Source organism: Phocoena sinus, chromosome 18, assembly GCF_008692025.1.
Source record: "Phocoena sinus isolate mPhoSin1 chromosome 18, mPhoSin1.pri, whole genome shotgun sequence".
Lineage (NCBI taxonomy): Eukaryota > Metazoa > Chordata > Mammalia > Artiodactyla > Phocoenidae > Phocoena > Phocoena sinus.
The window spans coordinates 5658489-5685136 of record NC_045780.1 but is presented as its reverse complement, the minus strand read 5'-3'; the positions used below and the strand labels follow the sequence as shown (position 1 = coordinate 5685136).

Here is a 26648-nt window from a genome sequence, read left to right as displayed (position 1 = left end):
AGAGATGCTCTTCATCTGTCTCAGACTCAGGACACTTCATATTAGATGGTAGAAGGCAGTGCAGAAGAAAAGGTGTTCTTTTACCCTACAAAAGCAAGGGATAAGCCTCTAACCAAAGTGCGCCTATGTTTACAATCTGGAGGAGGTATCTGCCAGTCCTTCTTCCATACGTGATTTCGGGGTTCACCAGAGGCTCTTTATTTAAACGAGAACTCCCGACTTTGCTATTTCTTGGATGCTTTTATCTGAAGAAGGGAGCAGAGACTCTATCCCTGTCCATGGAGCATGCTCTGGGAGGATGACGTGATCAGCCACGACAGGTGCACATTTGACCAGGGGAAGCGTGTCGTTTCACCAGTGTCTCCTCCTAACACAGAGCGTGTCCCCGTGAGACCCAGGCGGGGAGACGCCGCTGATGTCACTGGGGACGGAGCTCTCTCCACCTCCTCACTGGACGTGACCTCGGGTGGGTGGTGGGCGGGAGTTGCACATAAAAGTACAGAGCTTCTAAGAGCGTGAGGAAGCAGGAAAGCTTCGTTACCAATTTTCTAGGAATCTTAAAACACAACAAATCGTGTCCTTTGGGGGAAGGGACTGGCGTATGAAGAAGCTAGGAAAGGAGGAGGGAGGGAAGGGTCAGCTCACTGGAGGCACATTATCAGAACAGTCTCAGCACGAGGACTTGGCTGGAACTGGAGGCTGTGTGTGGAAGTAACACTCCCCCTACCAGGACTGACTTTTGACCAGAGGCATTCTGTTGGCTTTCCAACACCCCCCACCCCCACACCTGCCGCCAGAAGAACCAAAAAAAAGGTGACTTCTCAGGCTCACCCTTTCTTCTGCCGTATCATGCTTGAGTGCACAGTTCCTCTAAGTTGTACCCAGCAACCTGGCTCCTGGTGGAGCAGAAGGAAGCCCTGATAGAAAAGGTGGCAGAGGTGTTCTGGGGGTAGGGGTGGTCCCTCCTCACCTCTGTGCACCGTTCAGGTGTGCAACTCACAGGGGCCCCCCTGGCCACCCAGGACTGCATGAGACTTGCTGTCAGCGTCTCACAAATTCCCAGATACGACTCTTCATTCTGCACTAATACACAGGGGACCCAGGTGCACCAGGCACCAGGCCAAGTTCTGGGAAGATTCAGACATGGTCATTGCCCCTTTGAGTGAAGTTCGTCTCATTCAAGGGTGAGAAAAAAAAAAAAAAAAGTGTTTAACAGTCATTACGACATAACGTACCGGGTACCGTGAATGAGACCTCACTTTGTCACTGCATCTGGCAACCACCTCTCTGTGGCTGAAACAAACTACTAGGCCCATGTTTGGAACCATGAAGATTTATAATCGTCATGTAAAGACCCGTTGGAAATACTGGGAATACCTTGCCTGGCGAGGAGGTCTGAGAAACGACTTAATTATTTTTTGGTAGCTCTGGAGCATCATTGTAACAGCAGTAACCCCCCTTCTCAATTTCCTCCCTTTGCTGCAAACAGATCAGAAGAAGTAAGCTTAAGTGGCAAGAAAAGGGGCTTAGGTTAAACATAGGGAAATTTTTGTGGTAGTAACGTTAGTAAACAATGGAAAAGACCACTCAGGATGTGGTAGCCTCTCCCCACAAGAAGGACTCTGTAAAAGAGGAAACTGGCCATCCACCTGCACCAGATGCCTTCTAGGGGCCTAGCCTAGCTGTGAAGGATGAGGGCAGCGCAGAAACACAATAAAGAGTTGAAAGGAAGATACCCCAGAAATGTGTCCTGACCCTTTTGGGGTCAGTTCATTGGAGATTCCATTCAGAGCTACATGCCACACATACACACACAGGGAAAAGGCCCTTTCTTCCTGAAAAAAGACTTAAACTCACCCTGCTGGCTTGGCAAACAAACCAACGTCTTCTTTTCATTGTAGGCAAATCACTTGGAAGAGGGGCTTTTGGAAAAGTGGTCCAAGCATCTGCATTTGGCATTAAGAAATCACCTACCTGCCGGACGGTGGCTGTAAAGATGCTGAAAGGTATGGATGGTGTAAGTTTGGCTTTCAGCTCACCCATTACGTTCCCTAAATGCTGGCCCAAGTTGGGTGTGGCCTAGGAACAGACAGAAGCCATGTCTGCTCTGGCCACAAAACTTGCTTCTGCTGGAAGCCCCTTGACCTCCGGGGCTTTAGATGAGACCAGCAGGAGCTCAGAATAAACCTTGGAAAGGAAACAGTTCAGCGTTATCCACGGGAGAATGATTTCCGTCTCCTCAGAGATCTTTCTCCTACCACATCTCAGATTTTTCTAGAGTACCAGGGACTCAAGCCCACAGGAACCACAGGTACAAAATTTGGGAATGATCCATTTATGGCGTTATGATGGCAACTTAGCTGTACGTCATAAATCTCAAAGGCTTAGCTGGGGCTGAACCTCACTATAAAGTAAGAATATAAAGCTAGAACAGTTGAATTGATCAGAACTTCAAGCTGTTTTATAGCGTCAGGTCCCACCCATTAAACATTTCCTCTTTAGAAATAAAAACAAAACAAACCCGAAAACAACAACCTGTCTTCCTATGTTGAAGATACTATCTATCACCCTGTGAGGCACTGGGAGGTAGAGACGAAGCACACGGTGACTTACGACCCGTCCCCTAAGACAGAGTGAAAATGAAACGTCACTGAAAGTCACGTCAACCAAACATCTCCAAGACTCATAGGTCCTTTAAAGCACAGAAAATACTTCACTGTGATGAAATTGTCATGTTACTTCAATGCGTTTTAAGCTTCCCAAACCAAAAAGAAACAGGACTGAAAACCCAAAGGGCAATTTTCAGCTTTCCAAAGTCTCTAAGATATTGCCAGGGGATTTTGAGGCATAGAAGGCTATGCGGCCAGCCAAGCAGGTAGCTGGCAAAGGTTCCAGCAGAAAGGCCCATGGGCTGAGGGAGACTTCAAAGCCTTCGTTTTCATCCAGCAGTGACACCATCATTGTAAAAAGTCCCATGTAATAATATTTTTCCACTTCAAAAGGCTGTTGAGTGAAGGCTCTGATAAAACTCTGCAACGAACCTGACAGTTCTACTCTGAAAGCAGCCAGGGAAAGAGCTTTGCATCCACAAAGCAGGCCTTGTTCAAGGTGAACTACCCAGATGATGGTGGACATCTCTGTGAGAATACCTGTAGTCCAGCACCCCCCATACCCCACGCCCACCCAGATTCTAAAGAGAAGAGGCATCAACGTGTCTTCCATGTGAGAAAGCACCAGACTAGGTACTTTACTTTAGTAGCTTGAACCACATGAAGTTGCCACTTTTCTTATTTTTCTCTCTACAGCCTTTGTGAGGTAGATATTATTATCCCAACTTGCAGATGAAGAAACATGGCCCAGAAAGGTTAAACAGCCTCTGCAAGGCCACACAGCTCAGCAGTGCAAAACTAAGGGTTTGGGTGCCAGGCTCTCCCCACCCACCCACACACACACACCTCAGTGCTACAGAAGGGCTGCAGAGGCACAGCCTCCTAGAAATGATCCATTGCTCCAAAATCCTGAAAATGGTCCTGGCCTGGGTTCTGGAGGCAAGCTAGTATATCCAGCCTTGAGATAAGTTGAAACTAAACCTGGAAGCATCTGTTTTCCTCCCTGTTTTGTCTCCCTGCTTACTACGACACACCATCTCTAGGAGAGGCAAGTCGGCTGCCCATGCTTGTCTACTGTGGCTAAAGGGGCATCAACGCGTGGAGGGATGAATTTGAGGGGGACATTCTGACTGGCAATTTTATTTTTTTAACGGGCCAGAGAATATGTTCTATGCAATACAGAAATAGGGTGTGTAGTATCTGTATAAATGCTTATCTTTTTTTTTTTTTTTAAGCCATCAGCCTTGATTGGAAAAGACTGCCAAATCACCCACTATGTAACATTCCTAAAAAACTATTTTCATTCAAGCTTTCTTGTTTAAACTGGTTGGCCATCTGTTTCTAGGAGAAACTGGAAAGGCAGAATGTCAAACAAAGGCCATGAGTCAGAAGCTCTTTCAAAGTGCCCTTGAGCAAAACCTTTAACCTTTTTGGGCCTTAAGCCCATGTCTGAAATGAGAAGAGTAATCGTGCTGTTTATTTGTCTAACAAATATTTGTTGAGCATCTACTGTGAGCCAATCCCAATCCCACTGGGAGGCTTCTAGAGTTTATCTCGTTATTATTAAAAAATGATTTGTGCTTATGAAATACCACGTTGGTATCTACCACAATGTGAAACGCACATCCTTCACACGCACAGATGCAGTGTGAAATGCACGACCCATTTCCAGGACTGTCCTGCAGAAATACTTGCACAGGGGTACAAAGATCACAGGCTGTTTATTCCAGCATATTTGTAATGGCAAAAACAAAAACAAAACAAAACTGTAGACAGTCTAAATGTCAGGGATGCCATTAATCAATTTAAAAGAATGGGGAAAGTCTATGACATTTAAAAGGGGGGCAAAGCAAATTATATATATCAAGTTTGCTTTTATATTTTTATATATGATCCCATTTATGTAAACGAAAAAGACCTTTGATTGGGTACATATATTTATAAATGCATAGAAAAACCTCTGAAGCTCCAAATGATGAACAGTGGTTACTGCTAAAAAGGTGAGTTGGGGTGGCTTTCACTTTTCACTCTATAAACATCATATTGTTGAAATATGTTTACAGCAAGCTTATATGACTTTTTTTTTTACTTGTAAACATAATTAAAAACTTTAAAATGCCTTAGAAGTTAACCAATAAGAACAAGCAGACAAGGCAAACTTAATTTAGGCTTTAGACTCCACTGATTCTTAGATTGACACTGTTTATCTCTGAGAAAGAAGCTGAATTCAGATGCTTATGGATCCTTGTGACTTGAGATAACCCTGCAGACTCCGGAGAGGAAAAGGTTATAGAGAGAAAATAACACATGGCAAAGATGTTTACAGAAGTGGCCATTCTGCCCTTGCAGGCCCCTTTGTAACTTCTCAAAGTGGGGGAAGTGAGAAAAAGAGGTGAGGTGTGGGATCATCCCCCGCCTGGAAAGTTCTCGCTGGGCCTGCTTCTGACGCAAGGAAGCCTTTGGAAGGCGCTCTCCCCAGGTGCCCAGCTCCGAGTCAGCACGTTACTGAACAGGACGAGGTCCACCAAGGGAAACGTCCAGTGACTAACCCCACCACCGCTCTACGCCTCACTGTAACCAAGACCCTTCTGGCTCAAGAGGGTGGGAGGAGTGAATACAGGCTGGAGGCTGGCCCTTCTGCAGACTGTGGGGAAGCCAGTGCAGTAAGGGCTGAGCACTGCCAAACACAGAGGGCAGGAGGGCCGCGCCAGAGGAAAGAGCCCCATTGTCCCGTTGCCTTGATTCTCCCTTTGATCCTCACACAGAGGGGGCCACGGCCAGTGAGTACAAGGCTCTGATGACCGAGCTCAAGATCTTGACCCACATCGGCCACCACCTGAATGTCGTCAACCTGCTGGGAGCCTGCACCAAGCAAGGAGGTAAAGGGGAAGGGAGGGCCTGCCCCTGTCCCGGTTCACACGGCCTGGGCGAGCTCCCTGTCCCGCAGCCCTTCTCCCCCACCTCCTGGCACACGGCCTGGTAATAGTCCAGAGGAAGCAGCCTGTCCGTTGATGGAAGGTGCTCCCATCCTGGAAGTGCCTTCCCTGGATACTTAGCTTAAAGGTTCTGAACAGAAGGACTCCCTTTGAGACCTCCTTCCGCAGGCTCGAGGTCAAGTGCAGGGCGTTTTTCCCAGGATGACTTGGGAGGAGTATGGCCGGAGCCAAGGTAAATGCACAGAAGGTTAGCATCCCTTGAAGCTTCATCCAGAGGAAAGAATCACTCCTGGCAGGATCCCAGGAGGAGGTGGGGTGGGGACACGGCCTTCGGACAGGCCTTACCCACAGGGCCAAGTGCAGGGACAGGGTATATTATGACTGAGGACTCGCACACCTTTCCATCCTCCCCTGGGGTGCCTTTAGTACTCCCAGCATGCCCCAGGACAGGGCCCACGTGCAGAAGCCTCTCTGGGGCCACTTCCGCTTTGACCCAGAACCGGAAGTTGTTCTTCCCCTGTGGGCCTAGAGCCCAGCGGCTGAGCGGTGGGGATGGCGCCTTCGGGGAGCCCAGGGGACCTGCAGTGTCCAACCCTCTTTCCTCTTTTGACTAGGGGTCGCCAAACGATGGCCGGTCAGCCTGGGAGCTTACTTTGACCGTTTTTAGTAGTTGGGGCGGGGGTGGGGGAATATTTTGTGACATGGGAAAACGCCATGCAACTTGAATTTGTGCGTTCCTAAAGTTGGATTGGAGCGCGGTCACTCATTTGGTTGTACTGTCGTCTACAGATGCTTTCCGGTTACAAAGGCAGAGAGCCGAGTAGTTGTGTGGCCTACAAGCCTAAAACAGTTACCGTCTCTGTCTCTTTATGAGTTTGCCGATCCCTGCTTTAGACCTTACAAGCCCTGGGGCAACCTCCGTGCAGACACCCGCAGGTGGCCATGCAGCTGTGGGGGTCAGGCCAGACAGGACCTGGGAGGGAGGGGCTGGTGTGACAGTGTCCTGAGGCCAAGGGGCCAAGAGGGTGACTGGCAGTTACAGGTAGAGCTCTGACCTTGGCCCTTCCCCTCCCCTCCCCACAGTTCTTTCCCTCCTATTCTTTTTTTTTCTGCTTCTTCCCCAGTCCGACCCCCCACCAATTGTCTCCTTTTCCTTTGTATTTTTTTTAAACCCCTTCTCTGGTCCAGTTGGAAAAACAAAACCAAAAAAACTCTCCCACCCCCAAGTTGCATCCCCCAGACCCCGCTAATATAAAGACAAGTTGGTTTGAGGTTTCTCAGGCCCACTGATGGATGGCAGATGGCTGGCTGGCTTGGTGTGGCTGAGCATGTGTTGTTTTGGCTGCAGGGCCTCTGATGGTGATTGTGGAATACTGCAAACACGGAAATCTCTCCAACTATCTCAAGAGCAAACGGGCCTTATTCCTTTTCAACAAGGTAAGGAACTTAGGGGTCGGAGGTTTTTCAAGACAGCAGTGAGTTTCCGTTTAGGCTGTAGCAGCATAAAGAGAAACTATTTTTCCATTGCCAACTAAAGAATGTCACTAGCCATCCATCCAGCTCTGCAAGGACTGAGTCATGAGCCACTGCAGTCGCTGACCTTTAACACACCCTGAAAGGAGTTCAGGGGCGGAGATCAGGAATGAGGCGCTCTGTGCTCTAAGAAAACTAGCAGAACAGGCCTTCAGATCGTTACATATTTTCAGGAGAAAATTTGTGTGTGTGTGTGTGTGTGTGTGTGGAACCTGGATTCTTGCATCTTCTCATACTTAGAAAAGCCCCGAAACCATTAACTAAGATGTCTGTTCTGCGTAACTAGTGGCAGCCTTCTGCCAAGATGTGTGCTTGGTTGCACGTCCCCTCTTCACCAACATCACGTATATGCTGACCTCGCCCCCTACCTCTTCAGAGCAGTTTCTCAGAGCTCTCTGAGAGGCTGCTCCCGGGCTACAGTCCTCAGAAAGACACTGAATAAACCCAACTCACAGCTTTTACGTTGTGCATTTTTTTTCAGTCGACACCATTAATGACTGAGCTTAAAACACAATCTCTGCTTTTTTCCTTTAAAAAGTTTTTTTTCTTTCCACGCTAATATATCACACTCTTTTTGGGGTGAGCACAGAGAATATTCGAGCCCACTGTATGCAGTGATAATTAGAGATTAAAATTCACTAGCCATCTACCTAAATATCAAAGCATCCTGATAAGTGTCTCTCTCTCTGTCTCTTTCTCTCTCCACAGATACTCAGACATGCACAAATCACTTAGTCACTCATTTCTTAAAAGATGATGGCAAGCATAATTGTTTCCATTGATTAGATTAGAGAAATTAAGGACTCAGTCAACTGACTTTATAGTCAACAATAGAACAGCAGTGATGGGGCCAGAGAAATCATCTTCTTCCCTCCCTACTGCCTTTTCTCCCACTTCCCCACACCTTCACCACCCATGTCACCCCTATACACATACTGAACCGGCCTTACCCACTAAAATAAAGCTATGTAATAAAAGGAACACAAGGGTCCAAGTCCTGAACGCAAACAGAGTTTAAAAGGGATTACTGAGTGAAGGAGAGTTTAATAAGCCTTGGCCAATGTGACCTATTTCACCAATGGTGTGCCCTTCTCTGGACTAGAGAAGCCCACGAGACGATGATTTGACATTATTAACCTGTAATCAGCAGTGTAGCTGATGAACCCATGTAGCATGGTGGTTTAGGCGCTCAGACTCCAGGATCAGACTTCCTGGGTTTAAATCCTATCTCTCTGCCACTCAAGAAATCTGGGACCTTGGGCAAGTTACTCAGTCTAAGTTTCAGTTTCCTCATTTATTAAATGGAGATAATAATAGAACCCAGCTGACGGAATTGTCGAATCAAATTCCATTCATCACTCCATAAATGTTAATTACCGTCATCATCATCATTGATCCACCGCGATAGAAAGACTGGGTGAGTCTAACTTAATGCCACTGATCTATATGATCTGTATGACGGATAAGGTATACGACATCCAAGAATGGTGCCCATCTCTGTCATGCGAGTGAGATTCTCACGGGGCACACAAAGAAGACCCACCGGACAGCTGGCCCATGCTCTCAGCCTTTGATCCAACCAGAGACACAGGTTTTCTACCAGACTGGCAACATATACGCAAGAACGTACTTTCCCAATTTTAAACCATGCCCTCTAATAATGAGACCCTTGAAGCTGAAAGGGAACTTTGTGACCAGCTAGCCTACACGCTCACATTACAGATGTGCCCAGAAAAGTCAAGTGACTGGCCCTAAGGACACACAAGGCAAGAGGTGAAGTTGAGGAGAAAACCCAGCTCTCCTGACTTCCCCCACCCCTTCAATGCTTTTTCCATGCACTGCACTGGGTAAAGAGGGGAAAAAAACATAAGAAAAAGTGGAGCCTGGTGCCCTGGGCTGAGAGCAGTACAAATTCTCCTCAGTCCTGAAATCCTGGGCTGGCTTCAGGAAGAACTAATCCAGCAAGAATACCCCAGGGACCCGGGCAGGATGGAACGCTGGGTTCGTGCGTCCTTTGTTTGAAGAGATTGCTTCCTTCTCTGTGGCTATATTTAACGATTCACCTCCCTCTTGGTGGAGCTTAGTGTTTTCGTGGAAAACACACGGCTGTATTTCATATTTGGAACCTAAAGGAAAAACCAAATGGCTTAACAGAAATGGGATATTTCATTTTCCAAGTAAGTTCACTAGGATCTTTACATATTATATGTAATGAATTCACTGTATCCTGTCAGAGTCCCAAAAGTTCAGTAAATCAACATTTACCAGAAATGGTTACCAATGAGCAAAACTAAGTATACCGTTGATTGCGAGTCAGGAAGGGGTGAAGGAGTCTTGAGTTACGGTCCTTGGAGTCACGCCAAAGACTCGAGCCCTTTTCACCCCAGCATCTTTGCCAGCCCCCTTCCGCTGCTGCCTTCTGTCCTGGGAAGGGTCTTGTGGAAAATACGATGTCTGTCCCCCAACTGAGCAGAATCAAGTCTAACTGCCTCGGGGACACGTAATAACCAAGAGTTACGATCTCCATCTCCACTCGGGTAGGTCACCTGGACGGCAGTCGGGGTTCCCTCTGAGGCCTGACTCCCCTTCGGCACAGGAGGGGCTCTCGTCGGGGGGCAGGAGCCGGGGACCCTCCACGCTTCCAGGGTTTGTCAGGCTGAAGCTGCCTCCTCTGTCCTCTGCTTGCTCCCACGGCGCCCTCTAGTGGAGGGACCATTCCCACTTTGTGACACTTCCAGGAAAAGCCAAGGAAGGATGGGGAGCCTGGTGAATCTCAGCCCTGCCCCAAAGGGCGGGTGGATCGGGGGACATCGCTGAACCCCAGTCCCTCTCCGACCCTGTCTGGCACTGCCATCTAGCAGGACTGAGCTAGGTACTCGGTCGAGTCATGAAGCCACTGGGAGTCCTGTTTCTAGTGTCACAGTGATTAGGTGAATTACGAAAAGGTGATAAAAATCTTTTCTGGTTCCACCCTGAATCAACAACTCCTTCCCCGTGAGTCAAGAGCTCTTCCGATGAGAAAAAGGAAACCCAGAAAAGCAAGGTGCTTTGTTCAAGATCACATGGTCAATGAAAGAACCAGATACACACCAGGGCTTAGAGGCCCAGTCCAGGGTGAAAGGCCTTTTCTACCTTTGTTAGCATCAAACTCTATCTTTGTTCTGAATGCAGGGGAGACAAGGAAACGTTCATGCTCCCTCCTTCTCCAAGGAAACCAGAGAAATTGGTAACTGCAGCCTTCTCTTATTACTCCTCCCAGGGATTACAAAGGCCCCGAGTTGACTGGCGATCCTTTTCTGTCATTCCCTATCATCTTTCACAAGATGGCGCATGGCATGGAAAAGCGCTCAAGGGCATAGATTGGAGTTGGCCGAACCTGGGTTCAAGCTTTGCCGTTTACTAGCTGCATGTGACTTTCATTACCTGACTTCTCTGAACATATTCCCTCGTGTATTACAAGCAAGAACTACTTCATAAAATTGTTGGAAAGATTAAAAGAGAAAATGTCCCAAAGACTCTTAGTGTACTGGCTTACACCGAGCAAGCTCTCAGTTAATAGCAGCTGCTGTGGATGTTCCTTTATCCTCCCCGAGATGCTGTCAGGGAGCCCAAGAGCAGAAGAGACTCCGCAAGCCCAGGGGAAGCCAGGCTACTAATTTACTATCCATTTTGTCGGACGACATTCTCCTAGTGCAGGCGAGTGCCAGCTTGAGGGACTGGTCTCCCCGTTACTGTTCTGTCCCTTTCATCTGTGTCTTTCTTGGTCTGTTAAAGGATGCAGCCTTACACGTGGAGCCTAAGAAAGGGAAAATGGAGCCAGACCTGGAGCAGGGCGAGAAACAAAGACTAGATAGTGTTACCAGCAGCGAGAGCTTCGCAAGCTCCGGGTTTCAGGAGGATAAAAGTCTGAGTGATGCCGAGGAAGAGGAGGGTAGGTATTAATTCCTTCCTGTCCTACAGTCTGGGATATTTTACAGCATACCGTGCATCTCTGAAATATTTTTCTTATTTATCACCCTAATAAACACCCGTGGGAGACTCGAAGTGTAATGTCCTGGGGAGATAAGATTTGAATTTAGATTATTTACAGAGTTACTAATTTTGACAGGGAACTGTACAATTGTCTCCCCTCCGGCCTTTCTGTCTTAATGGATCATCCCCTGCCCCCCATGCTTGGGCAAAATGGGCTAGAGGCCTGGAAAAATCTCGGATATTCACGTTGAAACTCAAAAATGCTCTCGAAAATGAACTGTGATCTACTTGTTGGTTTGTTTCGTGTTTTGCTAACATTGTTCCAATAAACTGGGATTTGGTGGCATAACAAGAGCCATTACAAACAGTTACGGTTTTAATGCTTTCCAGATTCTGACGATTTCTACAAGCAGCCCATCACTATGGAAGATCTGATTTCTTACAGTTTTCAAGTGGCCAGAGGCATGGAGTTTTTGTCTTCCAGAAAGGTCAGCCTCACTCTTTACTCTTTTGCTTCTTCACCAGGCCTGGTCGTGTGGATGTTCACATGGGCAAACACACACCTGTGCTATAAATCCACTTTTCCTCGTATCTGCTTGTACGTGTGTCCTTAAATGCAGAGTGAACTTCACAACACACGACCTAATTTATCCTGATATGAGTGAGGAAGTCTGAGAACAGTGACTCTTGGGTACCAGCAGGTAGAACTTAATTCCAGGGGAAAAGCTCGCTGGGTTTCAGACTAGATGAACCTGGCACCTGTGCTCCACAACGTCCTCTGGCGTGTTTTCAGAGCTGGCCAGACTCTCAGAATACACGACTCCACGGGAGGGCATCTATTAACACATCCCAGTGGGGTCCTCCCAGGAAACTCCAGCTAGATCGTGATCTGATCTCAGCAGCTCAGGATAAGAGGTTTTGGGGAAGTTGTGCTCCCTGGGAGAACCCGATGGCCAGCTCTGTTTCCCCAATGCTGTCCTGCAACACAGTAGCAAAGGGGATTCGGGGCCTTTCTTGACTTGGGCGCCTCCGGGGGTCTGCATTGGTAGAGAAGTGCTTCACGTTTGGGGCGACGCCACATGCATCGGGAGCCGCTCCCTTCACGTCAAGGAAGCGTGCGAAATGGATCCCCGAGTTCAGAAGGAGAACACTGAGAAGGCGCAGGAAATCAGCCGATGAGATCGAGGACATGCACTGATCATGCCACTGTCTTATTCTAGTGCATTCATCGGGACCTGGCAGCACGAAATATACTGCTGTCTGAGAACAACGTGGTGAAGATTTGCGATTTTGGCCTTGCCCGGGATATTTATAAGAACCCCGATTACGTCAGAAAAGGAGATGTAAGTCAGTTGGACGTTTCTTGGGCTCATTTAGGCCCTATCATTTCCAAACCACAGACCAAAGCCCTCGGCAGAGGTCGCTGAAAACCAGCACGCGCTTTCCGTGGACCCGAGAGCCCTCGCACGGGGCTCCGGGAGGCCACGGTCCCCTCCTCCTGTCCTTCCCGTCCCTGCTCGGCTCCTGTCCTTTGGGCCCCGGAGCACTGTTCAGTGGGCCCTGCGGGGACCACAGCGTCCCCTCCCCTTTGCCCCGCTGGAAAGAACAGCCTGGACTCTTCCCCTCAAATAAACCCGGGTGATGGATTCAGCAGGTGTACACATCTCAGGAAGGGCGGGGGCAGGCGTCAGGATGACCTTGCCGGGGAGGAAATCGCGTCCCTCCCGGGTTTGCCTTCAGACCCAGCATCGCTGCCAGCTCACACGGGCCTCTCCTCCCCGCCTGTTTCTGAACATAGTGTTATTTTTGCTTTTGCGGGTGACCTCCTGTGCCCCCTCTTCTCTGGCCTTTACCCTGAAGCCTTAATTAAGTCTGTGTCTGGGCTCTGATGACTACTCCACAGTCGCGGTTCTCAAACTTGAGCGAGCACACACATCACCTGGAGAGCCTGTTCAACTGCAAGTCTTGGGTGGAGCCTGAGAATGTACCTCAGCTGGTCCCAGGACTATACTTTGAGAACCACTTCTCCACAGTTTTTTTTCCTTTTTTCTTTTTTTTTTTTCTGGCCGCACTGAGAGGCATGTGGGATCTTAGTTCCCTGGCCAGGGATCGAACCTTCACCCCCTGCACTGGAAGCACAGTGTCTTAACTGCTGGACCACCATGGAAGTCCCCCACTGTTTCTTTCATTTATTTATTTAGTTTTTGGCTGCGTTGGGTCTTTATTGCCGCACGGGGGCTTTCTCTAGCTGCGACGAGCAGGGGCTGCTCTTCGTCACAGTACATGGGCTTCTCATTGCAGTGGCTTCTCTTGTTGCAGAGCACTGGCTCTAGGCATGCACACGGGGTCAGTAGTTGTGGCTCGCGGGCTCTAGAGCGCAGGCTCAGTAGTTGTGGCGCATGGGCTTAGCTGCTCCATGGCATGTGGGATCTTCCCGGAACAGGGCTCAAACCCATGTCCCCTGCATTGGCAGGCGGATTCTTAACCACTGTGCCACCAGGGAAGCCCAGCCCCACTGTTTCTTTTTATAAAAGGAAAACAACAAGCTTTCCTTGAGAGCCCCGATTTGCAAAGATGGCATCTACCCATGTGTCAGTCTGTGCTTCTTTTGTGTCCATCCGTGTCTCTTTCAGCCTCTCCCTGGCCCTCCCCCCTCTTTTTCTCTTTGTCTCTCCACTATCCCAGGCTCCCTGTCAATCCCCATCCCTCTGAAGTGGCCGGGCCTAACTCACTGGAGTTCCTGCTTGAAAACCAGCCACATGGCATCCTAAATACCGTCCATCAACTATCAACTTCCTTCTTTCTGGTGCCTTTGCCAACTCCCCCCATTCAATGACTTTTTAAATCCTTTTTTTTTTTTTTTTTAATAGGAATGCCTTTCGAAATCCTTAAGAAAAATTCCAGGAAATTATCGAGTTTCAGGATGCCTTCTACTTCAGATCACTCTTTCCCAGGTCTCTGTAGAGTGTGAGCTCTTGTGGGGAGAAGGATTTCTTAGAGTCAGGACATGCTGTGCTCGTAGGAAGGGCTCACTGAACAACTGTTGCCATCACAGGAATTGGTGTAGCACACAACTCTCCTCCCTCTTTCAGCGTAACACTGCATGTTATGAGTTTCCTCCATGCTGGGAAACCATCGCTGCTCTAGGAAATGACTTACAGGCCAGATGTTACCTGGGAGGTGACCCCGTGGGCACATGGGGTGGATGTGCTTTGCTGTCACGTTCTCCTGCTCAAGGTCCCCTTGCCCTTTTCTAGACTCGACTTCCTCTCAAGTGGATGGCTCCCGAATCCATCTTTGACAAAAGCTACAGCACCAAGAGCGACGTGTGGTCTTACGGAGTACTGCTGTGGGAAATCTTCTCCTTAGGTAAGCCTGGGGGCAGGATGAGAGCAGACAGGCCAGAACCGAACGCCCGCCCCTCTGCCGAGTGTCCGCGGGCAGATCAGCATCTAACACCCACGTAGGCCCAGGCGAGGAGTGTGTGCACGTGTGCCTGCACCGCAAAGACGTTCATAGGGCCGTGAACGAGGTCTGACCAGAGTAAGATCCGCAGTCAGGCTTGTCTTCAGCCAGCCTGGCTACTCCTTCCCTGTCCTCGGCCCCCTTCTTCTAATTCCTCAAACACCCATTCCTCTTCCCTCCCCGCGTCCCCGCCTCCCCGCAGAATTTCCCAGGAAAGACCCAACGAACACAGCTCAACCCGTGCCTCTGATGTCAGCACAGCCAGCCCCAGACACTGGTTTACGCAGAATGAGCGGCAGGAACGCTGGTTGTATCTACCCTGCTTCCACCAGCACCCACTGCGGTGGCTGGAAGCCTCGTCCAAGGCGCCCAAGCACACAGATGCGCCCGGAGCCCCAGTCTGCTCGCAGACATGCACCGATGCTCCGAGGCCTCCCAAACGCTGGGTCTAGCCAAGAGTCTTTCGGACTTTGCCAGAAACTTGCCTTGCAGAGCAAATAAAAAGTCACCCAGTAACATCCCTGGTTTCCTGTAATGTGTGAAAAACATTCCCCTGCTTTCGATGACAGGCACCTGCTGCTTCCAGTCTTTGAAAGCAGCTTGGCGGCCACAGTGGCCCCGCGGTGACACAGGGCCAGTGCTGCACGCCGCCCAGCTGCTTCCTCCTGACAGCAGTCACTCGAAAGTGCAGACAAACAAATGCTGAGACACACTAGGTTCGAGGTCTGGAACAGGGCAGATCGGGAGGGCCTGCTACCCCCGAGCCCTACCTCAGCCACCAGTCCCTCTAAGAGGGACGTTTACCTGCGATCCTGCCCAGAAAAACTGGCAAAAGGCAAAGTCCCGGCTCCTCTGGGCCCCCTGCAAGCCCCGCCCCCACAGCAGCCAGCCCAGTCCCGCAGTTCCTGGCCCCCTTCCCTCGGGCCCCTCACGGCAACCGGTCCCCCAGTGCTGTGCGAACCTTACACGAGAGTAGTGAGTTAAAGTCCTTCTCAGCGAGCTGTGAGCGAGCCACCAGTGACCGCCCCCCGAGTCTACTGGCTTTTTAAAAAGCAGCTCGTTAACTCAAGGAAGGAGTCTCTAAATGCTGGGCTTTCTCTAGGGTTCCTTGTAGGGAGAGGGGAGGGACCCCTCAGGTGCCACCCTTTCTCCTGACCCAACAGACCAGAGCAGCCATGGGAACGGCCTGCGGGCATCTGACATCCAGCACCAGGGCGCCAAACAGCCAAGCCTGTCGCCAGCAAGGATCCGCTGAGCTGCCCTGGGGCTTGCGCTGTGCGCTGAGGTCCGTTCCCATCACCAGGAGTTCACTACTCAGCCCTCACCTGGAAGGGAGGAAAGAGACACGGAATTGCCCCCCGGGGCGTTTTGTGCCCTGAGGCCATAACGTGCCCTGTGTTCCGGTACAGGTGGGTCCCCGTACCCGGGCGTGCAGATGGATGAGGACTTCTGCAGCCGCCTGAAGGACGGCATGAGGATGCGGGCCCCGGAGTACGCCACGCCCGAAATGTGAGCCCCCCCTACCCTCCGTCACCTCCAGCCCATGGCTCCCCACCCCCGCACCCCCGGCCAGGCCGCCTCAGGAAGGGGACGTGCTGCTGACGTCCAGAGCCCCTGTCCTGGGAGATGCAGGGGGCTCTCCTTACTCCAGGGTCGCCCCTGCCTAGCCCCCTGGGGCCCAGCCGTGCCGGGAGCACGTTCCAGAAGCGAGGCGTCACGTCCTGGACCCGTCCCTACCTAGGGCTTCTCTCCACCCCCGACGTAGCTGCGAGCCGAGGTTAGGAACACAGCTTCTAGCTAGGAGCCCGGGCACAACTGAACAGCCCACCCGGGAAGTGGAGGCCAGACCCCGTGCCCGCTCACAAAGTGGGCCCACGGGCTCCGCAGCTGACCGGCCCTCCAGCCACACTCGGGACCATGGGGGGCTGGCTGGAGTGTAGGGGGAGATGTGGAGGAGAGGAACGGGGGTCCGGACTGGGTAGGAACCCTGCTCCCCGGAGGCCCGCGTGGGCAACGAGGCACCTTCAGCCTGTGCGGAGCGGGGGGCTGGGGCTGCTGCTGGCGGTGGCCCCTCCTCTTGGCCCCGTGGCTCTAGGAGGACGGGAGGACCAGGGTGAGGGCTGTCCACCTCGGACAAGTGCTTGCTCGCCCCTCTCAGACTGTCTTCCTGACGCTCTGCGGGTGTTTTGCCCTGAGGCCTGGGCAGGAAGGTGATGACCCCGGCAGTTCTCTCAGGCTGCTAGACAAGGACTCGCCCCCACCCCCCCACCCCGCCGCCCCGTCCATGCTCGCGGCGATACCACCTTTCCCGAACAGACAGGGGGCCCTCCCCCTCCCACCCGCACAACTTGGGGCTGTGAGGAGCCCCTCGATAGCCTTTGGGAGGAGTCGGAGGGAACGAAGGAAGTGTGCGCTTGGCCAAAGTGCCCTCTCTTTCCTCCACGGCCCAGAGACAAGCTAGGTCAGACCCGGGACCATAAGGACGGGGGACTCGGGCCACGGAGGCGGGGCTGGGGAGCGGCCCGAGTGCAGAGGGGAGAAGGGACCCGGCCTTCTCAGTCGTACGTGGTGTCCTTGCCAGCAAAGCACAAGGCCCTTCTGATAGCTGGGGACGCGGCTAGATTAGCCCCAGGCCTGCGCTGCACTGGAGAGAGATTTTAAAGGCAGGAGAGTTCTCAATTGCTCACTGCTTTTACGTGGTGGACAGGGGCAGACACCAGGAGCTCTGGTTTAAAATGAGATGACTTTGCACTTTACAGTTTTCTAAGCGAAGATCCCAGCCCGCTTGAGGGGCAGGCAGACGGGAATTTTCACCTGAATTGGATGAGTGACGAAACTAAGCCTCTGAGAAGTCTCGTGGTTTGCCGTCTAAGTAGAGAGGAGACAGAGTTAAAGGCGGTCCTCTGGACTGAGCTCCCTAGATCACAGGACTGTTAAATTAGGAATATACCCCATGTTCCTTAGAAGAAATGTCTAATATGTCCACTCATGCTTTGAATTAAATGTTTCCTTTGACTTTTCATATAATCTGAAAATCACAAAAGCAAGTTCCCAGTGACTAACAGTAATAATGACTGCGGTCACTAACAACAGCATTTATTAGTTACTTAGTCTTATTAAGCATCAGGCACTGTCTTAGGCACTTTAACATATTAATTTACCTCATTCTCATAACAACCCTATAAAGTGGGTGCTGTTATTATCTCCATCTTACAGATGAGACGACCAAGGCACAGAACACCTAAGCGATTTGCCACTTTGCCAATTAGTTAAGCAAACCGAGCCCCCAGCACCATGCTACACACCTGCAGGGTGTGTTTCCAATTCTTATCCAGGTTCTGGTCCAAAACAACTCACATCAACTTTGGGCCCAAAACTCACTTGGACTTTATCAAACCTTCAAGTCTTTATATAAGGTAGCACTTGTACCCCAGTCCACAGAAAGAAGGATGGTCCCTCAATTCTAGGGAGTTTATTTTAGAAACTATAAAAAGAAAGAAGCAGCTTTGTGAATCGTTTGTTGAGAAGTCCAGAATTCAAACCTTCAGCGTTTGAAAGCTGTTGGAGTCATTTCCCTCCTGTTTGTTCCAACAGCGGGAAGGCCCTGGTGAGGATGAAGGGCAGCTCTCAGAACTAGGGTTCTGTGACCTGAACTTGGTCTAAATTGGCGTGCCCTTGGGAGCTTGGGTGATAGCTTGGAAAGGAAGCTTTTCTCACAGTCCCGTCACCCCTGGCTTGTTTTCTAGAAGGGCCATGGGGTTGGGTGTAACTGGTGTCTCTTTTCTTTATTAAACCTGTTTACTTAGTGATGTAAAGCGGTTTTAACGTGAGTCACTCATTCCTCGCTCAGAGCCTGTTTAATCAGATGTCTTTCAATAAGGGAAGAAATAATGAATGTTTTGATTTTTTTTTTTCTTTTCCTTTGGTGTTTGAGATGATTTGCACTGAATCTTAGGCAAGAGGAGTGGAAACTAGAAGTCAGAAACCAAGAATCAAAATAAAAAACAGCAAGAGTCGCAGGTGGTCCCTTCGGCTGGTTTCAGCAGAGAGGAACCTGGGAGAATCCTGTTCACAGGCCTTGCATTTCCCCCACCAGCTGCCTCTCAGCAGCGAAGTGATGCTGGCCGGCATAAGTCTGGGGCCTCTGCTTGACCAAATGCTCCCTACTGTCAGGGCACCCCCCCCCCATATTTTTTTGTTTCTTTTTGCCTGGTTCAAGCCTTTCTTGCTTTGGCTGCCTTGTATAGAATATCTGTGTATATATTTACTGTTCTTCCAGTGGCCTCTGAGAATCTGTTTCTTGCTAAAGAAAAGGGAGCCTTAGACAAGGTAAGGCAGACACAGGCCAGCCTCTGCCACAGCCCACGCCCCTGGGGTGAGGATCCCAGACTCGAGTCTCGTGACCACCTGCCTCTGTAGCGTGCATTTCTGTACCTATCTCAATAAATTAGTAAGATGTGTAAACGGACCTTAATATGAGATCCACATGGGACTGTCTTACGCTACTCTAGCCCTGTGGTCGCTAGCAGGCTGGCCTGGGTTGCCTGGATGGAGCGCGTGCCTTGAGCCCTCACTCTAAGGCACTGCTCGTCAGCGAGAGTTAAGGGACCTGTCCTGTGTCCCCCAGAGAGCAGCGACGACAGCCCAGAGTCCCAGCCTCCTCGGTGTCTATAAGCTGAGCCCCACTGCAGTGGTACCTGACACTGGACCACATAGCACACTCACCCGAGGGCCCTCACCGCTCTTAGAACAAGTCAACCCACAGCCCGCCCCTAGGATTTAGGTCAAACAGGTCTAGTAGATGAGACACAGGTAGGGGGGAACCAGAATCATCTTCTGAAAAGAGTCTTGACCCGGAAGTTTGGACAAATGGAGGAAAGTTAGCAATTCAGACACGTGATCTTTATGAACTCCTGTCCATCCCTAAACAAAGACTTAAGTACCCAGCAAGCAGATATCCTATCAGAAAGGAGGACCTCAGCTCCACCAGCCAAGTATCAGGAGAGTTTGCTTGTGAAGACCAGTGCCCGTGGAACGTTCTGACCACGTGGTGTTCCCAACCCCTTGGGTACCTAGAATTTTATCCCGGGGTTAAATCAGAGCCTTTGGACACACACCTGGACCACACTATTCTACCTCTTAGAATTGTTTTTGCTGAATGGGATTTTTTGCCGTTGAGACTTTGGCCAGCATTGAAAGACAACGCACAAGGCCATCCCATGAAGTCATTATTACCCGGATGGTAATGATGCAGTTGAGAGGTGTCTACAAGAACCTCCTTTCAGATTTCAGTTCTTCCTTCCTTTCACCAGCTGCCTGGAAGCTTAGAGCACTGCCTCTGTCAAACTACTCAAAATCATGATATAAATTGGGCATCTTAACTCTGCCTGTAGTTTCAACCTTTTCTCACTGTTATTTTTATATCCCTCCTCATACTCTGCTTTTTTTTTTTTCTTTTAACCTTCCTATATTCTCCCCGTCTGTCAGCCACCTCATAGACTTTGACACAAAATAGGGATAGCCTTAAGAGACACTTGGAGCTGCGGGTGCCGCCTGCAGGCTCACATCTGAGAGGCGGCAGCAGGGATGCGTCACCTCAGGCGCATCCTGGCAGCGCCCAGGTCCCAGCCGTGTCTGCAGTCTGCCTTGGGAATTAGGGATTCATGGAAGGAGCAGCACGTTCGCTCCTAGGAGATCAGTCTGACTTCCTTCAGCAGACATTTGTTGAGTGCGCACAGGCAGGCCCTGGGTGAGGTGAGGGGTCTGGAGAGGAGGTCCCTGCCTGAGCAGGGCTCTCAGCCGGGTTCTGACCCAGATCCAGAGTCCAGGCCCATTCAGATTTTGATCCGACCTGGTCAGAGTCCTCTCTAGGGGATCTCCCGAGAGAAGAGATGACTTACAATCAACATCCCGAGGAGAACAAAGAGAATAGATCCTTAAGCCAGTGTGTGTACAGATGCCTGGGAGGTGGTGTGCCCAAAAGGGGCAGGTAGAGACCTCTACTCCCTGCAGACGTGACTGAGAGCGGAGCCCGACACCCTTCGGCCTAAAGTGTCAGGAGCATCACAGAGGAACCCTGTTGACATTTAAATCCCGGGACAAGAGTCGGCTTCTGGGACACTAAGACAAATGGTTTCATATCCAGAAGCCAGCCTGTACTTTTGCCTTGTGCGGAGAGAGGCCAGTTTGTAATGGTGGCTTTGAAATGCTGGGGGTGGGGCAGTCAGCCACATGGAAGGAACTAGCATACGGCCCGAGGAGCTACCCACACTCTGTGTGGACGTCCCCCTTTTGGATGCGATGTGGGTCGTGTACACAGTGCCTCCCCCTGCCCACCTCCACTGCTGAGCTCGACAAGGCAACTGTGAGGGGTAAGACATCCCATGTGCTCATGCAGGAGCCCAGGGCAGCCTGCATTCCAGCCTGAGAAGGTCCTAAGACTGCAGACTATTCACCCGTGTATATCTGTGTCTATATCCACTTTCCACCTTTAAGGACACTGTCCTGCTTTGCACAGTGAAGGGAGGACGTGACACTTCATGGCCGAGTGACCACTGGCGTTTCCCCCCAGACAGCTCGGCTTCACTCAGAGCTCAGCCCCCCCCTCCCGCCAACAGCCTGGGTCGTCATGGGCTCTGGGGGGTTGGTTTGAGAGTCTGCCTGTGTAGACGTGTTTTCCACTACCAGCAGGACCCGGCCCGAGCAGCCTTTTTGTGTGTCGTGGCTGCGTACCCACATCTAAAAGTGGAGCAAGCACTGCATACTACGAGAAGCATCGTCTTTATACCCATGACAACACCCATCCCTTGGCCAGTGTGTAGGGCAGTCTATGTACCCCCCCACTGCTCTCCAGCAATCTCTGCTGTGCTCTCACCCAACAGCTACCAGATCATGTTGGACTGCTGGCACAAAGACCCAAAAGAAAGGCCAAGATTCGCAGAACTTGTGGAAAAACTAGGCGACTTGCTTCAAGCCAATGTACAACAGGTAAATTTATCTAGAATATCAGAAGGCCAGATGCCTTCAATATAAGTCAAGGGAGTGTCTTCTTTGTCTGTTATTTTAATGGCTATTAATAGCTGAGCTCAGGAGTAAAAGAAAACACGTGTGTGTGGGGGGGGTGGGGGTGTGTGGGCGTGTGCGGGTATATGCAGACTTATCTTCCCCAAACACAATCAGGATTGTGGAAATGACGTAGTTGAACTGAAACAGTGTCCCACAGAAACAGGCTGAAGTAGAAATGCATGCGACTACACCTGTCTTTGGTGTTTTAGGATGGCAAGGACTATATCCCACTCAATGCCATACTGACAGGAAACAGTGGGTTTACGTACTCAACTCCTGCCTTCTCAGAGGACTTCTTCAAGGAAGATATTTCTGCTCCAAAGTTTAATTCAGGAAGTTCTGATAATGTCAGGTAAGATCTCTCTTTCCCCAACTTCATTTTATAAAATTTTCAAACATAAATAAAAGCCCACCTCCTAAACCCAAACATACATTTTACCTTATTTCGTCTACGTACTCGATACGTGTGTATGTGTGTGTTTTTCTTTTGGCCCAACCTTTTGGAAAAGGGCATAAGGAAAGGGCATAAGGAAAAGGGCATAACACCTTCCCTCTAAATACTTTGGTATACATCTCCTAAGGGATAGTCTTCTGTGCCACCACACCAAAAAAAGAAAATTGATAATCCCTTCATACTATTAAATTTTCAAATCTCCATTTTTTTCCCCCAAATGTCTTATGTACCTTTTTTAAAAGCATCATCCAATCAAGAACACTTTGCATTTTCTTTCATTTCTTTAGTCTGTCTTATTCTAGAAGAACTCCTCTTTTGTTCCCCCCAATGACCTTGACTTTTTTCATGATACCTTCGATAAAACGCAACAAAGTGGATTTGTTTTCTTACCTGACAAACTAAGGTACCTCTCGTTAGCCTAGAGGAAATTGGAGGTGTAAGGGAAGAAAGATGTACTGAGTAGCCGTGCTGGGCGGGGTCAGCACCTCAGTCCTAGCAGTGACACGTGTGTCACACACATTCAGTGCTAATGGTTAGACACGTGCTGTGTGGTCTGGCACCATGCTCAAACCAATCCTATGAAGTGTTCCTGTTACACAAGTGGGGACATTAAAGCTCCACAGAGGACAGCTCACCAAAACTGTGCGGCTCAAAAGCCGCAGAATAGAACTTCTAACCCAGGTGTTCTGACACTCCCTCCCTGTCCCCGTGTAGCCAGGACTCGTTTCAGGACTTTTAGACTATCCCGTGGGCCTTCGAGCATTTTTGCCTGCAGTCGGTACACTCCTAGGGCTCCAACCTCAGTTCAGCCAAGCTTGGCAGGTGACTAGGGAAGAGCTGGAAAGACTGATGGTCTGGGACAGGCCTGGAAGAAGTCCAGTGGCCGGCCCAGATTTGCGGTGCTGGGTCACAGGTCAGCGGCACGATTCATACTTCACAACCGGCCCAGATGAGTCATCCATTGTTTTAAAGATGAGAAAAGTAAGCGTGGATTAAATAAATTAGCAGGGGCGGATTGGGTCAGACCTGGGGAGGAAGGTGTCAAAGTTACACGGGCCTTTCTGGTCTGTTGTTAGCCTTGGGCCCAATAGGGAGCTCGCCTAAGAGATGGGGCCTTGTCGGTGGTGACAGGGCCTCAGGTGAGGGGGCGTACAGAGGGTCCCTCTGCCGGCCCCTCCCAACAGATCAACCAAAGCTCAGCAGGCAGTCACAGGGAGCTCATCCAAATACTACCCCTTTCTCCCGATCTGTGATCGCAAAACTGGATACACAAGACTAGCCCTGGTGCTCGATTATGCCATTGAATCAGCTGTGTGACCCTGATGGGTCATGTCCTTTCAGAAGTAGCAGCTGTACATGATGAAGCCACATCACCTCTCTGGGCATCATTTCCCATTTCTCTGTAACATGGGTGTTTAGACCAGATGGCGACCCAGGTCTCTTCTCAGCCCGACGCCATGTGGTTCCACGGGGGACCAGAGGCCTGACTGCTACCGCGTCTCTCAAGGGTCGCTCTGGGGTTTTGCTCAAAACTATGCAACGTGAATTAGCAACCACAGGAGGAAGTAGCACCACTGTCTGGATTCCCGGGGAGACACAGCCAGAGAACTGCAGCCTCAAGAGGGATGAGGTGACTCCTGGTACTTGGGTTCACCTTAGCTGGGATGTGGTGCCCATGGTCTCCTGACTAACCGAAACTGGATGCATTTTCCTGTCCTGATTATTCTGTCTGCTTCTTCTTTAGATATGTAAATGCTCTCAATTTCATCAGCCTGGAAAAAATCAAAACCTTTGAAGAACTTTCACCAAATGCCATGTCCATGCTTGATGTAAGTAATGGAAGGAACCTACTCAGTGCACCCCATCCAAACACAAGCTCCAGTCATCCGGTGGCTCTAGGTCAACGGGGGCCAGTAATCAGCGGTGGCTGAAATGGCCATTTCAGGGGGGCAGACAACAAGACACAGAATACACAGAGCTAATCTGAAAGTAATTCTGTAGTTTGAAGATGACCCAGGATTCACTCCAGGGCCCATGTCCTTGCCTGGGCGTAACTCAGTCCCCTACGAAACCTCACTGTGTGTTTCTAAGCTTCTTGGCCATCAGTGATGGAACCTTGCTTTCAGAGCATTAGAGGAACTCAAAGCTGTGTGAGTGGTTGCACCTTCGTGGTGCGACAGAGAGCCCTCTCCCTCGGGCAGCTCTGAGATCCTGGAAGAATCTCCTAGGCCTCTGTTCCCACCCAACCACACAGGGCAGAGTGATCCATACAGCCCAGCAAACAAGAGGCCTCAACCAGCTTGTCCCTTTAAAAGATCTGGGATGTGGGGCTGAGAGAATAAGGGGAGGAGAGGAAGGGCTGGACAAGAGACATGGCCGCTGCATCTCAGGGCCGCTCACGGAGTCGTGACCCAAAAAAGGCCTGTAAAACCTACGGTGGGGGCTTCCCTGGTGGCGCAGTGGCTGAGAGTCCGCCTGCCGATGCAGGGCACATGGGTTCGTGCCCCGGTCCGGGAAGATCCCACATGCCGCGGAGCGGCTGGGCCCGTGAGCCATGGCCGCTGAGCCTGTGCGTCCAGAGCCTGTGCTCGGCAACGGGAGAGGCCGCAGCAGTGAGAGGCCCGCCTACCCCCCCAAAAAAAAAAAAACCTACTGTGGTGTGAAAGTGATGACCACAAAGAGCGTGGCCTTGAGACACAGCAGTCACCACTGAAAAACACCAAAACCTTCCAAACACACCAGATAAAGAGGAAAGATTATTTAAACACTAAAAAAAAAAAAAAAAAAAAAAAAAAAATTACAAATAAGCTGGTGAATACAAAGGCAAAGTGGCTGGAAATTTTGGTTTGCTGCTTAGAAACACTGGTTTTAAGTCCAAGGAGACGATACGAAACAAAACATGGAAGGCTTCTTTGACCCTCAGCCCTGCCCACCTGAGTACCTGGGGAACTGGGGTAGGCCCCTTCCTGAGGCTCCTTTACTGACGGATAGTTAAGGACACAGACAGAGCCACGGGGGGACTGAAGGTGGCAGGAACCACGTGTGGGGTCCACTCACTGGAAACGCCGTGTTAACAGAGTCAGGACCCTGCATAAAATTCAGTGCTAAATACGAACCAACAAGGAAACAGAATGGCTGGAAACCATCACACAGGAGGGCCTAAAAATTCTGTAGAATCTTCAAGAAAAATTAAACCGTGTCTTTATCATTTCTCAGAGTCTTTACATATCATTGCCAAGTCATCCGCCCAACTATCTTTAATATATTTAAGCAATAATTTGCATAAAAGTTGACTAGGAAAAACGCTCACCTGGTCCCCGCAGTTTTCCCTTTTGTTTACGTTTGCTTTCTTCACCGTCAGGAGGAAGGGCCTCAGTCACTGGGCACAGGGATTTCTTATGACTGACAAAGTTTAGACTTGCCGATATGGAGACAATGCTGTGTCTTCACAGGCAGGGAGTGTGGAAGATGAGGCCAGAGCCTGGAGTGACCTTAGATGCGCATCCCAACATCACACCCCGATTGGCATGGGCCCCTCCAGGTCAAGCAAGAGGTGTAACCTTTTCCTTCTTCCCTTCAGGACTACCAGCTGGACAGTGGCACCCTGCTGGCCTCTCCCTTGCTAAAGCGCTTCACCTGGGCCGAGAGTAAACCCAAAGCCTCACTGAAGATTGAGTAAGGACGCTGGGGGGCTCTGACCAGTTTCCGGATGGGCGAGAAGGAAGATGCCGGGGGAGAGGGTTTCATGGCGATACTTGAGGGCTACCTGCCCTCCTAGACCATAGTGTCCAGGCCGTGCAGAAAGCACTTTTTTCTCCCCAGAAGGACAGGAAAGAGGGCATAAAATCAGACATCTGAGCGCCATGTTCTGGGAAGGAAGACTGGGATTTAAGGGAAAACAGAACTTGCTTTACAGGCAAGGACAGGCAGTCCGAGCCCATGAAGCACAGCCCCTCGGTGGAAAGGAGCCCCATGTCTCCAACTGTCAACAGCACACAGTCAGATAGAGACCTGCTCACAGGGGCGGGGAGGGGACGCGCACCCCTCACCATCCCGAGTCGGCAGCAGCGGCACAGGAAGGGCCCGACTACTGCCGTCCAGTCATGAGACTCGCCCTCCTGACACCCCAACCCTTGCAAGTGAGTGCTCATGTCCTGTGGACCGTGGCTTTCCTTCCTCCACACAGCGGCCGGTGGCAACGCCGTCAGAAAACGTGGGCTGTCGCTGGACCCTCCAGGACGACCCTCTCGGTGCTCGTCCCTTCCCGGTTCAAATGCCTGCCCCTGACTCACCCACAGGCAGAACCGTCCTGCTCCTCTTGTACCTAAATCAGGGCTCTGCTGACTCACAGAGCCAGAGGGTAAACCACGGCTCGCCTCTGCCGCTTACAGAAGCGGCCGTCCCCAGTACACGAGCAAGGAGCTGCAGCTGTGTGCGGTCACCTCTCCCTACAGAAGCAGGCAACCGTGGCCAGGGAGCACAGAGAAATATGCTTAACCTCATTAGTCATCAGGGAGATGCAAGGCACATGAGACACCCCTTCTTCACACCTGCCCGTATGGCTGGAATCAGAGTCAGTGCTGGCGAGGAGATGGAGAAATTAGAACCCTGTAT

At 50.6% G+C, this 26648-nt stretch overlaps 1 protein-coding gene across 2 annotated transcripts in view; it reads left to right on the top strand.

Moving 5' to 3' along the window:
• The window catches only part of FLT1 (fms related receptor tyrosine kinase 1), a 172753-nt gene that overhangs the window by 141371 nt on the left and 4734 nt on the right, over positions 1-26648 (top strand). For both annotated transcript variants that reach the window (XM_032610754.1, XM_032610753.1), the window contains 12 exons: positions 1902-2006; positions 5375-5488; positions 6894-6982; positions 10853-11009; positions 11441-11538; positions 12271-12393; positions 14308-14419; positions 15925-16024; positions 21397-21502; positions 21790-21932; positions 23779-23863; positions 25615-25709. In XM_032610754.1, the coding sequence (XP_032466645.1) occupies positions 1902-2006; positions 5375-5488; positions 6894-6982; positions 10853-11009; positions 11441-11538; positions 12271-12393; positions 14308-14419; positions 15925-16024; positions 21397-21502; positions 21790-21932; positions 23779-23863; positions 25615-25709 (1327 nt within the window). The remainder of the gene's footprint in view (positions 1-1901; positions 2007-5374; positions 5489-6893; positions 6983-10852; positions 11010-11440; positions 11539-12270; positions 12394-14307; positions 14420-15924; positions 16025-21396; positions 21503-21789; positions 21933-23778; positions 23864-25614; positions 25710-26648) is intronic.